A 13,107-nucleotide genomic window follows, 5' to 3' on the forward strand; every position below is an offset into this window, starting at 1 on the left:
ATTAAACGATGAATTTGATGAGCGAATGAATACTTACATGATTGACAAGGCGTATTGTCCGATCGTAGACCTTCTTACGAGGAAGGTGCCTTCGGGCCTATCCTTAAGGATTCTATCAGCATCTGAACGTGAACCGTCGAGATAGAGCCAGGTCTTTTCGTCGCTGTGCACTTCGCCGTCAAATTCCTGAAGATCGACGTTCACGCCGCGATTGATCGATATGAGATTTTGCGACAGTTGATAAATCCTCGCCTGATTCATGCCGTTTTTCTTCAACCAGCTGCAGGAGTAAAATATTCATCGTTATTATACGTACATTTATTTTTTATTCAGTGAAATTGTGACTGTTGTTGCAAATACGTACGCCATGTGCTTTTCCTTGTTGCGGACGAGCTGGAATATTTCGACTTTCAGTTTGTTCATGTCCCTCTCAAGACTCCTGTTGTGCGCGATCTGCTGCTTGAGACTATCGTCTACCTGATCCTTGCTCTCTTCCAGAGATTTGAGTCGACGCTTTAACAGCTCTGCGTTATCTGAAAGACTAAAAATATTTGCCTTGTCAGCAACTTTGCTCAAAGGAAGTCTTAAAGAAGTTTTAAAAAAAGTAAAAAAAAATTGACTTACTTTGCAATTTCGTGTGGCTGCGCCTCCTTCTGGAACTTTTCCTGCAGCTTCATCTGGTCTTCAAACATCTTGATAGCCTCGGAAAAGGCCTCGAGGGCCTGTCGCTTGAGCTGGACCTCATAGGTCGTGCGGCTGTAGATGTCGGAGCATTCCTGGTACTGTTTCATCGTCTCCGTCACATCCTTGTCAAGCTCGATGTACTTAGCGATCACTTTGGCCATGTCTGTGGTGCTCGCAATCTCGTCATCCTGAAGCAATAAACAATAATAAGCAAATTCGCTTGGCCAATAATCGGCATTCGATGATAAAAATTGCATTTAGCGTAATTAACTAACCTGCTGGAATCGTGAGACCGGATAGAGCAGCTTGATGTCGAGGGTGGCGTTGTACTGGGCGAGCGAGCAGTTGCGATAGTGGTCGACGAGATCGATAACCGAGTTAAAGTTGTAGGGCTCGGAAAATCCGTACTTCCCAGCCCGGTGGCAGATCTTTATGAGCTTGTTTGCGCCGCCTTTACGTAAAGTGAGAGTGTATTCACCACCTTTAGAGGAGGCGTTGCGCACGAGGAAGGTGCCGTCCGGCGTATCGATCATCTTCTCGTTGACTTCGTCGCGAGTAATATCGCCCCAGTACCATTCAGCCTCCTGGAGCGTGCGTGGCCTCAATGCTTGCGACTGCTGCTCTTTGCTGAAAATAGTTAACAGCTCCAATGTACCTTTTTGCGTTTCCCAAAGTTTATCCATCTTTTTTTTAAAGATTTTTGCAAAGGAGACATTGCGAAATCTCACGTACGAATAATGTTCTTGCTACACTCTAGTCGACGGTCAATGCATTACTGCGGGGCTTGTAAATTTTTCAGCTAGAGAGTGGGAGTGGGATGTGCGAATAACAACGCGCGGCTAGAAGTCGGCAGCTGGACGTGGAAAAGAAGGTAAACTTTCGAAAGGACCTCTATTCAAAAATCGCATTAAGGGTTTAAGAATTATCTTCTGAATCCTATCGAAGGTCAAGCCCGAGCATCTCCGTATACAAAACTCATAAACTTGTAGTTGCAAGTCCGTCCGTTATCCGTTCTTTACCGTGTTATCATTTGTACCTTTACTTACTAATCCCTTTTATCAATACAGCGTACGTACCTCTGACACTCGAGGATTTGTCGCTCGCGGTTAACCTCATCTTCGAGACCAGCGAACGCGGTGGCAGGATCAATGACAGGGAACTGAGGCCTCGATACCTTGCGCGGCGGCAGCAGAGGCGCGCTCGCAAACTCAGGTAGACGCTCTCCCCAGTCGCACTGCAGCAGTAGCAGTTCCATTATGCGTATGTGCGCCTCGATGTTGTGGACCACTTGGCTGCAAGCGAGAATTCGAATGTTCGTTATAAAATCGAAAAAACGTTTGGTTTAAAAAAAAAACTAAGAAATGCGGAGACTCACATAATGTGCTCCCAGGGCGGTCTGAGAAATAGATGGCAGAGGACCTGGACGAGTACGGTCGGCGGTTCCGTGTAGCCTCGCGCGTGTTGCAGACGACAGATACGGCAGAAGTGACCCATCAGGTGGCGCAGCGTGCTTCGGTGGTGTTGGGGCAGCTCGGCGACCATCTGGCTAAGCCGCGACGCGCACTGCTCGTCACCCGAACCTATTGTACAATTAACACGCAAAGGTTAGTGCCGCTCTTTCCTTTATAAATCAACTCAATATAATTGAATCGCGTATACTCACTTGAAGCTTCCAGAAACTTGTCGTACCACTGGACCGGGATCACCGGATCGGGCAGCTCTCGGAGGAATTTTTTCAGCACGCTCGCTATGCATTGTGGCGTGTAGAGATTTAAGTCGATGCTTCGCACATCTGCAACGTACCATAAAGAAAATTATTATTCGTGTTCCGTGAAAAAAGTGTTTTGAAAACTTACCTTCGTTGAGCTGCTGTCTGAGCTCGAGAGTCTGCTCATTCGGTGGACTGCTGTGGTAAATCTTGTAGAGGTCGAGGTTCGGATCGGTCGCGACGCGCTCCTCCAGGGCGCGAGTGCATTTCTCGACGAGAAGCGGCGCACTGCGCGTCGTCGCATCGAATTGCGAGCACAGCGCTAGACCGAACACTGCAATTACAAGCATTGTTATTATATATATATATATATATATTTTTTTTTTTCGTTTAATTGTAACTTATATCGGCTTTGATTTGACACTCACCTGAAGTAAATCTGTTGACTCGCGAGTCCGATGGTGCACAGGGCATCGGCAGGCCCGTCGCCGAGCAAGTTCTGTGCGCGACCAGTCCGCAATCTGAAACCATCATGGCACATCCATTAATAACCACGCTTGTAAAGAGTTAGAAAATGTACGATAATACCACCGCATCCGTTGCCGCAGTGACGAAAAAGAAGGAAATTCTCATCGCGGCAAGCAACGACCTTAATTTTCACAATATTTCAAAAAATAGCATTGTTTATGGGTCAATAAATTTTTATGCAAGTTTCGCCGGTGACTCACGAAGCCGCTTGCACCGAAATTCTGACTCACCGCCTCCCAAGTGTCTCAATAACGATCGCTCAATTACATGTTACACTTCTTTTTATTTTTACGACAACGTTTAAAGAGACAATTCACGGGTGAGCTTGTATAGATGGAAGTTTTGCCGCGTATAAAACACGATCGATTTCTCGCGCCAAACGGCAAAAGCCGACTAATAAACCGTTCGCAGCTTCCGCGGTCACGTACTCTCGCGAGATTGATATTATCGGCGCACGAGATGCCGCATATTCGCGAGTTTATTAAAGAAAAATAATAATAAATAAAGCCGGTCTGTCAACCTCGCGTTGTTTTGCTTGGTAAACGTTGTTCTCCGTGCATAAGCATGGATTAGTCGAGGAGCTTATTGAGTAACAGCTGACGAGTAATTGGAAAGATTGTTGCGGGTAAACAAACCGCGTGTTTATATCGTGCGAGTTGGGTTGGGGCGAAGGTATACAAACAGACGCGCAAACAAGTCTCTCTTTCTCGTGCCATTAGTGATTCATGTTTATTTTTATTCCGGGCCTCTCTCTCTCTCTCTCTCTCGAGGAAGTCGCCGAGAGATAAGTGTGTTACTGTGTTTCTTTTGTCGAACACGTGATAATTCGCACGGCGGGCTCCACAGTCTGGAATCTCGCTTCTCGGCGCGCGTTTATTTTAATTCGGATTTCGTAGGTGAGAATAACAGTTAACAAAAAGAGAATCTTGCAAATGCAAAGAAGGAAAAAGTCGCGCGGAGGAATGCGGAGAGGATCGTTAGAAGCGCTTGCTTTTTTTCGTTTCTCTTCGTCCTCACCTTTTTGCGACAGGCCATTGTCGAGCGTAAAATCCGCGAGGCTCGTCGGAGCGGCGATTTCAGCGTGGAAAAAGCCGAGATTCGGGAGAGCGTAATGTAGCGCGACACGTTGCACTGGCATGATCTTTAGTCGAAGTGCACGGAGAGTGTGTCCGAATTAATTTCGAGTTCGCTCATGATGTAATTTCGCGCGGTCACGTGCACTCGCGCGCGCGGCGGCTCGCGATTTCTGGCGATTCAGGCACGTTTATAGCCGCAATAAAAGCCCCGGCAATTCGCTCATGCAAATATCCCGGTCTAACTTTTTCAGCCCTGTTTTTTCTTCCTCGAAGCGTTATGCTAGCGTATACTGTCTCTATAATGAATTATATCGGGGCGTTGGAAGGAAATGCTCGGTGCAACTTTCGGAGTGGGTTTCAAAAGCAAGCGACTTTTAAAAACCTGATTATTCGACCCGCCCCTTATCGCGACCTTCGGAATTGGAGGGAAAATCGCAGCCGGGCAAAAAGCTACACACTCACAATACAGCGACAAATTGCGCGACGAGGAAAGAATTCAACTAGTATCCGTGCACGAGAGAGAGAGAGAGATCAGTTCTCGAAACGTGACTCCGATTTTAATAATTTTTCAAACTCGCACCACCTCCCGGAACGGCACGTGACGACGGCCTCACGTTTTCAAGAGAGATATTCTCTCTCGCAGATTTTCCTCGTGGAAAAGTTCGGGACAGGAAATCGACTTCGGCCCCCCTCGCGCGCTGATTGATCTGGAAATTGCGAGTTACCGGGCGTCGCGTCGGGCGACGATTTTCGATTATGGCTCTCGAGCGGGAGAAAACATATAAGCACCTTGACAGAGAAAGCCCTGGTGCAGGAGGCCCCTGAGGTACTTATGGCACTTGTCGCACTTCTCGAGAACGCTGAAGCTGTGCGGCACCAGGTTGTGCTGTTGGGACGTAGCCGTTGTCTGCTGCTGCTGCTGATGCTCGGACGGAGGCGCAGACGGTGCCTCTGAACCGGGTAACGTTGGTGGCGACGTCGACGGCTGGCACAGCTCCTCGATGCACACGAGTATGTTCTTCTGGTGGAACTCATCCTTTATGCCCATGTTCTGGAAGAAGATAGAACGTAAATAATTCCTCGTTTGTTGATCATTTCCACGGGACACATATGTGTGCGCAGGCCTGAATAATGACGAGGCTCTCTCGGCGGTATCGGGGAGAGTATAAAAATTCGCTTTCGAGTCACGAAAAAATCTACGATTGGGTCACGTTCGCCGGAATGGATTTGCCCCCGTTTACACGGCGCGGAAACAATCCCGCCTTTGGATTGCTTATATCAAAGCTCTTCGATATCGGAAATATACATATTTAACATTTCTCACACGAAGCCGCGTGTAAAACGAAAGCGAGAAAATTCATCGATAACAAACTATCAAACCCATAACTCATTAACTCCCGACTCGCGCGCGCGTAAGTGTGTCAGAGGAAAATTAAGGAAAAGTCAGATCGGTTCCCTTCGACCACGTCTACAGGCGAGCGAATATGCGTTGTCGCGTTGCTTTCACTCGGTAAAACGTCAACCTTTCCCAAACGATTTACACGAGCACACGTGCTGCCCAGGAGAGCTGATCATCGAGAGTCTCGCGATAGAAAAGGCCGTACAAGAGACCTCGCCCCCATACGGGCTCGTTCGTCACTTTGAAATGCTATTTTTTCCATTTTCATCGCCGGCTATCGAGCAGCTATACTCGCGCGCGAGCACGAATTGGACCTGTTAAGTTAACGAGGCTCGAGAGCGCGGCACAGTCCCTTAATAAAAAATATCGATTCGCTCTCACTCTGCCGCGAGCGTTTACGTAAGTATATATAGCAATAACGACTTCATTGCTTCTCGCTTGTCGCCCGTCGCTTATATTTACAGCGATCCCCGTCGTAGAAAAATCCGAGGATTTACGAATTTTCCGCTTACGTTTGCTAAGCACCGCCGCTCTTTTTTCTTTCCCAACTCCAGAAATGCGTATGGCTCGCCGCTGAATAATGCAGCAGACGATTCGCAATAAATAAGTCAAAATCGGCGATAAAACTCCCATTTGAATATTATTAATTACGCGATTCCGATGCTTAGCGGGAAGTGCAAAAAAAAATAATAATAACGCGACGGCGCCACCGTGCGGGTCGCGGAGACCCAATTAGAAGCTATGTGCGGCCGTATATAGGATTCAAATCGATTTTATTACACACACACATTGTTCGCATCCCTCGGTGTATAAGATCGCGATCGAAAAATCGTCGATTACCATACGAATGCAAATATAAATCGCTCAATGAATCACCTGCGCGTGAGTTTTTTTTTCTCTCTCTCTCTTCTGCGTTGTATTTTTCGTGTTATTATGCGATCGCGAGCGTTTATGTGAGCGTGTCGTCGTTGCTAGAAAAATTATACGACTCTTGCGTCATTTAATACCGCTGGCAGCTCGCACCACCGGAAAACTTGATTAAGCTATGCGTACACACCCGCGCGCGCGCGCGCTTATGTGTGTCTGTGTGTCCGCGTATACTATATATATATATATCCATGAAATATCGCGAGTCGGTAAATTTTAAAATTATCGCCGCGTATCAAATTTATTTGAAGCGGTTGCACAATATTCAATTACGCCCGGCTCAGCAGCGGCGGCAGCGACGGCGGGTAGTTTTATGTAATTTCGTTCCGTATGTCAACGTTGCAGGAGGAAAATCGAAGTTCTGTTCCATATCTCTTGGAACCGCCTATAACTGGATACTTATGGGTACTCCGCTGCACGTCCACGAGGCCGCTGAGTGTAAGCGAGTCACGTGCATCGGAGGCGAAAGAAGAAGACGAACGTCTAAGGTACTCACCATCAGCTTCTCGCGGTCCAAGTTAAGCAGATCGCTGCCCTTGATGTCCTTCGACTTGAAAACGTCGGCATATCGGTAGAGGTTTAACGCCGCCATCCACTCGACGACGTTCAGCGATGTCCACTCACTCACGGGCTGTAACATAGAGAGAAGCGCGAATAACGCATGTAAAACAATTTGCTTCGTAGAACATCGCGCCAGGGGTATGGATGATATTTTTTTTTTCTGTTTCAATCGGAACGTGTGTTTGCGCGAGCTGCGTTGCGATCGATAGGACGGCGAAAATATTTGCGAGCTTTTCGCGATTCATTTTTCCGAGAAGACAGCAAAAAGGGAGGAAAACGAACCTTGTTTGCATTAATTTTCCGATACCGACTGACGGCGCGCTTCGCGATCCAACCGCACCGTTTGCCCAGTCGCTCGAACTTCGAAACCTTCGGCTTGACAAGCGTTATCAAGTACATTTTCGGTGCAGTGGGTACGAGACAGGGCTGATGGCGCGATTTGGAACAGCCTTTGTAAAGCATCTTGATTGTTTTCCGATCGATTCACAAATTTTTACTCGGAACTTTTTCTCAAGCTGTATCACTGTTTCCTCACTCGACGATGAAAACGCTGCGCTTTGTTGCACACGACGCGAACGCCTCGAGCGTCAGAGTTGAACTGAAGTCGCGCACGTTGTGACCCCACTCTAAAAGACGAGCCCCCAAAACGTTCGAGTCTAGTGCCATCGGGGGAATTCCCAGCCGGCGTGTGTAATCGGCAGCGGAGAGAAAAACCATGGCCGAGAACCGAACCTACACCAACTCGCCGAAGTCGTCGCATCAGCGAGAGTGATGCGTGTGTATGTGTGTTTGTGTGTTATATTATACCCCCACAACTTATATAGATACATTTGTACACTGTGCAATTTTGCGTCTTATGCGAGCCGAGTAGATCTCTCGGAAAACCCAGAGCGTGTATTAAGCTATTCGCAAAAGACGACACCTGCGCGCGCGCAACGGCAGCAGCTATTGCCGTATCGCTCTTATCTTCAGCCTCTCTTTATAATGCATTCTTATCTCTGCGGCGCGCGATTTATTAATAAAGCGCCTTATCTGCACACGCGGAGAGGAGAGACTTTCTTCGATAATCCGCGTGATGCGAGCGTCGATTTGGCGCCCAAACGTGTAACGTATATAGTAATATAGTATCGGGGGGTCGAGTGACGAAACAGTCCGACGAATGTTAGCGAAGTCTATCTCTTATTTTTCTGCGACGCACTTTCCACACAACGCCTAGTCAGCGGAACGATGGTTTTTATAAAAATGTGGCGCAATAAAAGCGGAGACAACGCGTCGAACCTTCCTTGCTTCCGCGAGACTTTTCGAATGACTAGAGGCGCGCGTCGATAAGGACACTCGAGCGCGCGCGATGTAGTTGAAGTTCGCAACGTTTCTAGCAACGAAAAATTTTTTTTTAGTTGGTCGTTTTTGAATAATGGATAATGATTATTTTGCTTAAAAAATGGCTAAATGTCAGTTTTGGCGATGATCCCTGATGAGGAACTCGATTTAGAGGGCGCTGCCGAAGTCCGATCCCCAAAACGAGAAATTTCAAACTTTCTTGTCTAAGTGCTCGGCTTACACACCTATTATCCCTTTTTTTAAGACGGATTATTGTTACTGGTAGTATAAGAAATAATTACAGCAAGTTTGGTTAAAATCGAAGGTGAGGAACCTTATCTAGAGGGCGCTCAAAGAGGTGAAAATCTATGTACGAGATCCGTCGATAAGCGATTTCTAAATATTAATTAAGAATTACGCGATCGATCTAGAATCTCTTATTCGATCGACGAAAAAAAGAGCCGGACTATTTTCAGTATATAATACCCGCAGACACACGAGAGATAAGAGTACAGCCGTCCGTATGATTAACAATCCTCGATTCGGCGAAATCCGCTGCGATAAAAGCGTCTTATCGGGTGACCGTTCAATTCTTGCACTGATGTACACGCGGTTCCTTTCTTTTTTGTGTCTCCCCGGCGGTGCAGCAGTCGAGCCTCCGACGGATGACGAAATTCCAGGCGCGGATTATCGCGAGATTTTTTTTATCACACACAGCCGGCACGAGGTACGCGCGCGTTACGACGTGCATCATCCGCGAGCTTCTTTTTCTTCTCCTCTCGGCTGACTTTATCGGCAAGTCTCTATCTCGCCGAGATACACCTACGCGATAAGGCTTTAATTGAATAATTGATCGGCGGATTTTATTTCTGACGAATAATCGAATGATTTCTTTCTCTTATCTCGCCGCGGGAGAGAGAAAAAATTCTACTCCGAAGGTCAAAGTCTGCGATTAGCTGCCGTACGTCTCGTCGTCGCTCTCTGACCTAATTAGTCACTCCGGTTTTTCTGTGCTCGCGCGAGAGAAGAGGTGTCATCGAACTCTGGAGAAAAAACCCATTGCATCGAGAGAGAGAGAGAGAGAGAGAGAGAGAGAGAGAGAGATAACAATGATGCCCGTATACACACACGTATCGTGTATACAGCAGCTCAGGTATCGTCACTATCGCTCTACACACACAGAGCGCACGAGATGATCAGTGGCGTTATTTAAAGAGAAAGATAAAGAAATCCAAGGCAGACAGAAAACGGCGGAAAAAAAGGCGGCACCGCATTTGCATTTTAAACGACTGAAAAGACACGCAGCGAATTCGAGTTATATAGCGTGTGTGCTCGCGCGCCTTGTATATATGTATATTTTTGGCGTGCGCGGGCCATTAACGCTATTTCGGTGGGTCGTGTCGCGCTCGCGCGCGCGAGGCCGAGAGAGCCGATCATTGTGAGGACGAGTTCTGCGGTTCTTCGCGAAATCGCGCGTTGCGTGTCTGCGTACATGCGTGCGGCCCTTTGAATTCCATATACACATCGATATATGCTCACCGCTGTATATAGGAGAGAAGAGCGAGCGTGTGCATTTTTTTTTTGCGCAGCACGCTTTGTTTGCACAGGAAGATACTGTTTTGGTACGAAGCACGAAAATTAAAAGCAAATATGGCCCGTGCGGAGATCCGGGGAAAAACATGCTACCGCTGCGGGGCAAATATTTTACACGTGTATTTTTTTAGAAGCGCGCCTCTTTTCGAGCTCGGAAACGAGAGTAAGAATCGCGACCGAAGCGTTCGAGAAAAAACGTAAACCTCGGTGAAAAAGTGTCTCAGCGGAAAATTCCAGCTTCGGTCCCTCTCTCTCTCTCTCTCTCTCTCTCTCTCTCTCTCTCTCTCTCTCTCTCTCTCTAGCTCGAGAAAAGGCGAGAGAGACAGCGGCGGAGATCGGCTCCTCCTCCGATCGGCGCGCGATATATACGGGAATCTGGAGAGCGAGAGAGAAAAAGCGAGGACGAGACGACGGAGAGGAGAAAGCAGCAGCGTCGTTGCGGTGGGGGCCACATAATATTTGATATTCATGTCTATACTTTGGACGGGCGACCTTCTACGCGACGTTTCCCCATTTCCGAGGCGCCGCCGAGACTCTCGGCTCTCTCTCTCTCTCTCTCTCTCTCTCTCTCTTTCTCTTTCGAGTCGCGACACCGCAGGCGCCGTCGTTTACGACGAATCGGCCGAGTTTTTCGGAGGATATTCGCTTCTTCTTCTTCTTCTTTGCCTTCTTTTTTTTTCTCTCGCGCGCGTATACGCATATAGCTGGATTCTTCGGATTCTCCGGTAAAAATAGATATCAGATTTATGAAGCCGGTCGTTAAAATGATGAAAGGGCTATTAGAAGGAAGAATAAAAATTCTGCCTCTCCTATTTTTTAAGAGCGGGAAGCCGCGCGTTCGAAGCGTCGCAGTTGGCAATGAACTTTTGTCAACGCGGTCAAGCCAAGACGTGTGTATTTTCGATCGAAGCCTCGATCGATGATCCCGAGATAAGTGATGTCTCTCGCTCGCGCGGTGTATTTTCGTCTCGAGGCGCAGAAAAAGACGCCGGTACACTTGCTAACTCATCCGTGTGATTTTTAGCCGCCCGCGCGATCTCGAAAACTAGGCCTCGCGCCGATACGCGGGATTCCCTTCGAGATCAGCCGCGAAATTTCTCTCTCCCCGAGAGAGAAAGAGAGCATATACTCTGAACTCTTGACTCGCGATAAGGCCGCATCTCTCTCGGGATTTTTTCTCTCGTCGCGAAAAATCTAACGACGCCGCGATATTTCGAAAAAGTCTGCTCTCTCGGCTTGCATAACCCGCCCGACCATTACGAGTCTTTTACAGCGAAAATTCTCTCTCTCTCTCTCTCTCTCTCTCTCTCTCTCTCTCTCCCTCTCTGTCTACGCACGTCGCTGCTCTCCGATGCCAAAAAGAATCGCCGTCGCGCAGCACGTCCGCACGTGCAGCAGCGAGCGAGCGAATGTATAATGCATAATGTAGAGCAGCGTCGTCGCCGTCTCGTCATCGTCTAAATTCACACACGAGCACAAGCGAGAGAGAGAGACAGAGAGAAAGAGCTAGACCGCGCGACTGCTGCATGCGCGCACGTACGACGTGAGAGATTAGACGTCTATATATGTGTATACGCTGAGTGCGAGGTGGGAGAGGGAGGAGGACGAGCATATATACGCCGCTGCGATTACACGCGCGCGCGATTCGATAATGTTCGACGGCGTCATCGTCGCTGCAGACAGAGAGAGAGAGAGAGAGAGAGAGAGAGAATTAATCGCCTTCGCAGAAGAGAAACGATACACGTATATATAATGTGTAACACGCTCGGTAGTAGCCCTCGGCCCCCGAGAGGATCAAGGGATTTTTTCGCCCAGTCATTCGAGGCGACGAGAGGATTTGCAGCAATCAGCTGCCGCGAGGACTAAAGCTAGTGCGCTTGATTGATCGATCGAGTGCGTGCGTTTCGGATCATCGCCCCTTCGCGCCCGCGCGCTAATGAGAATCCAATGGAGATGAAGGGTTGAACAGCGCGCACATATCGCTATCTCTTTTCGAGACGCAGTTGAAGAAGTATATCTAATATCGGACGTTTTTTCCGTGCACATGCGTTATTATACACACGAGGGAGATTATTTTAATTGGCCGCGAGCGCGTGAGAGACGTAACCCGCGCGCGCTGAGGGATTTCATAACGCTGATTCTTATATTGTAATTTAGCCGCCGATAAGCCCCGAGCGCGCGCGATAAAGAGCCTCGCTCCGTGTGTGGAAGACGGTCTGATTTTTACACGAATTTTCAGTCGGACGAAGCGAAGAGCACACGTAACAGCTCGCCGAGAGTCGGATCTATCTGTGTCATTATATTCACTGTTATATCTTCTAGGCGCGTTCTTGAGATCTCGATCGCAGAGACTCGTCATTATTTTTTTTTTTTTTTTAAATTGGCGAATATATTCGAGTCCTCAATTTGGATGCCGCTGGTCTGCCAAATCAAACGAACCATAAAGGGAGAAAAAAAATCGTCACCGTCCCATTATTTCCCGGCATTTCCATCCTCGTTTGCGCGCCTCTCTCTCTCTCTCTCTCTCTCTCTCTCTCTTCAATCCTCTCCACATACTGTACACTCTCTCTCTCTCACGCGCGCGCGGGCAGAGAGCATCAGAGTTCTCTTCGCGAATTTCGCAAAGTACGCGCGATTCCTGGCCCGCAGCCAGGGGAATCCGTTTAAGTATAGAGCCGGTCTTCGGTCGCTCGATAAATCGCGCATACCTGCGCGCGGCGCCGGCTATACGTATACGCGAGAGCGGCAGAGAGTAGAAGGGAAGCACTTTTATAGGTTAGGTTGACGGCCGTCCCTTACACACACCGCAGCGACGAGCGATTTTTTTCGCGTGCACGCGCGTTACGCGCTCCGAAGGTCAGGAGAGCATTTTTAGAGATAGGAGTCTCTTCTTCCGTCTTTTTTCTCTCGACGCCGCACATGTGCTTCTCTGAGCATGCATACACTCGGGCTAGCGAGAGAGGCCATCGCGATATTAAATCTCCGCGCGGCTACTTATTCCTAATTGCGTGGGAGTTCGGAGCAGTCTTCAAGATCGTTCGTCGCTTATTTTTAGATAAGATTGATCGTCGCGAGAATCGCGTGTATACACACACGTACACACTCGATAATTGCCGATGCCGTCGCGAGTTTGCTCAGCTGTCTCGGTTTCACGTGCGTCTGTGTGTGTGTGTGTGTGTGTGTGTGTGTGTGTGTGTGTGTGTGTGTGTGTGTGTTGTGCCGCTCCTTCGACAGCTCTTATGCACGTGATTTTTTTGTTAAATGCACGCTGCATAGGAAATTTCATCGATTGGAAAGCTCTCCCTCCCGCA

At 48.2% G+C, this 13,107-nt stretch overlaps 1 protein-coding gene across 3 annotated transcripts in view; it reads right to left on the reverse strand.

The window, feature by feature from the left end:
* LOC100122747 (phosphatidylinositol 3-kinase regulatory subunit alpha) overlaps positions 1 to 13,107 on the reverse strand; it is a 48,999-nt gene that overhangs the window by 6,583 nt on the left and 29,309 nt on the right. For 2 of the 3 annotated variants that reach the window (XM_001606295.6, XM_031922251.2), the window contains 11 exons: positions 6,819 to 6,953; positions 4,786 to 5,047; positions 2,821 to 2,913; positions 2,541 to 2,726; positions 2,348 to 2,476; positions 2,060 to 2,264; positions 1,761 to 1,976; positions 960 to 1,311; positions 625 to 872; positions 365 to 541; positions 38 to 280 (listed from right to left, as the gene is read on the reverse strand). In XM_001606295.6, the coding sequence (XP_001606345.2) occupies positions 38 to 280; positions 365 to 541; positions 625 to 872; positions 960 to 1,311; positions 1,761 to 1,976; positions 2,060 to 2,264; positions 2,348 to 2,476; positions 2,541 to 2,726; positions 2,821 to 2,913; positions 4,786 to 5,047; positions 6,819 to 6,953 (2,246 nt within the window). Of the gene's footprint in view, positions 1 to 37; positions 281 to 364; positions 542 to 624; positions 873 to 959; positions 1,312 to 1,760; positions 1,977 to 2,059; positions 2,265 to 2,347; positions 2,477 to 2,540; positions 2,727 to 2,820; positions 2,914 to 4,785; positions 5,048 to 6,818; positions 6,954 to 7,165; positions 7,479 to 13,107 lie in introns of those variants that run through there. The other variant, XM_031922252.2, reaches the window with a different exon arrangement.

The sequence above is a fragment of the Nasonia vitripennis genome, chromosome 1 (assembly GCF_009193385.2).
Source record: "Nasonia vitripennis strain AsymCx chromosome 1, Nvit_psr_1.1, whole genome shotgun sequence".
NCBI lineage: Eukaryota > Metazoa > Arthropoda > Insecta > Hymenoptera > Pteromalidae > Nasonia > Nasonia vitripennis.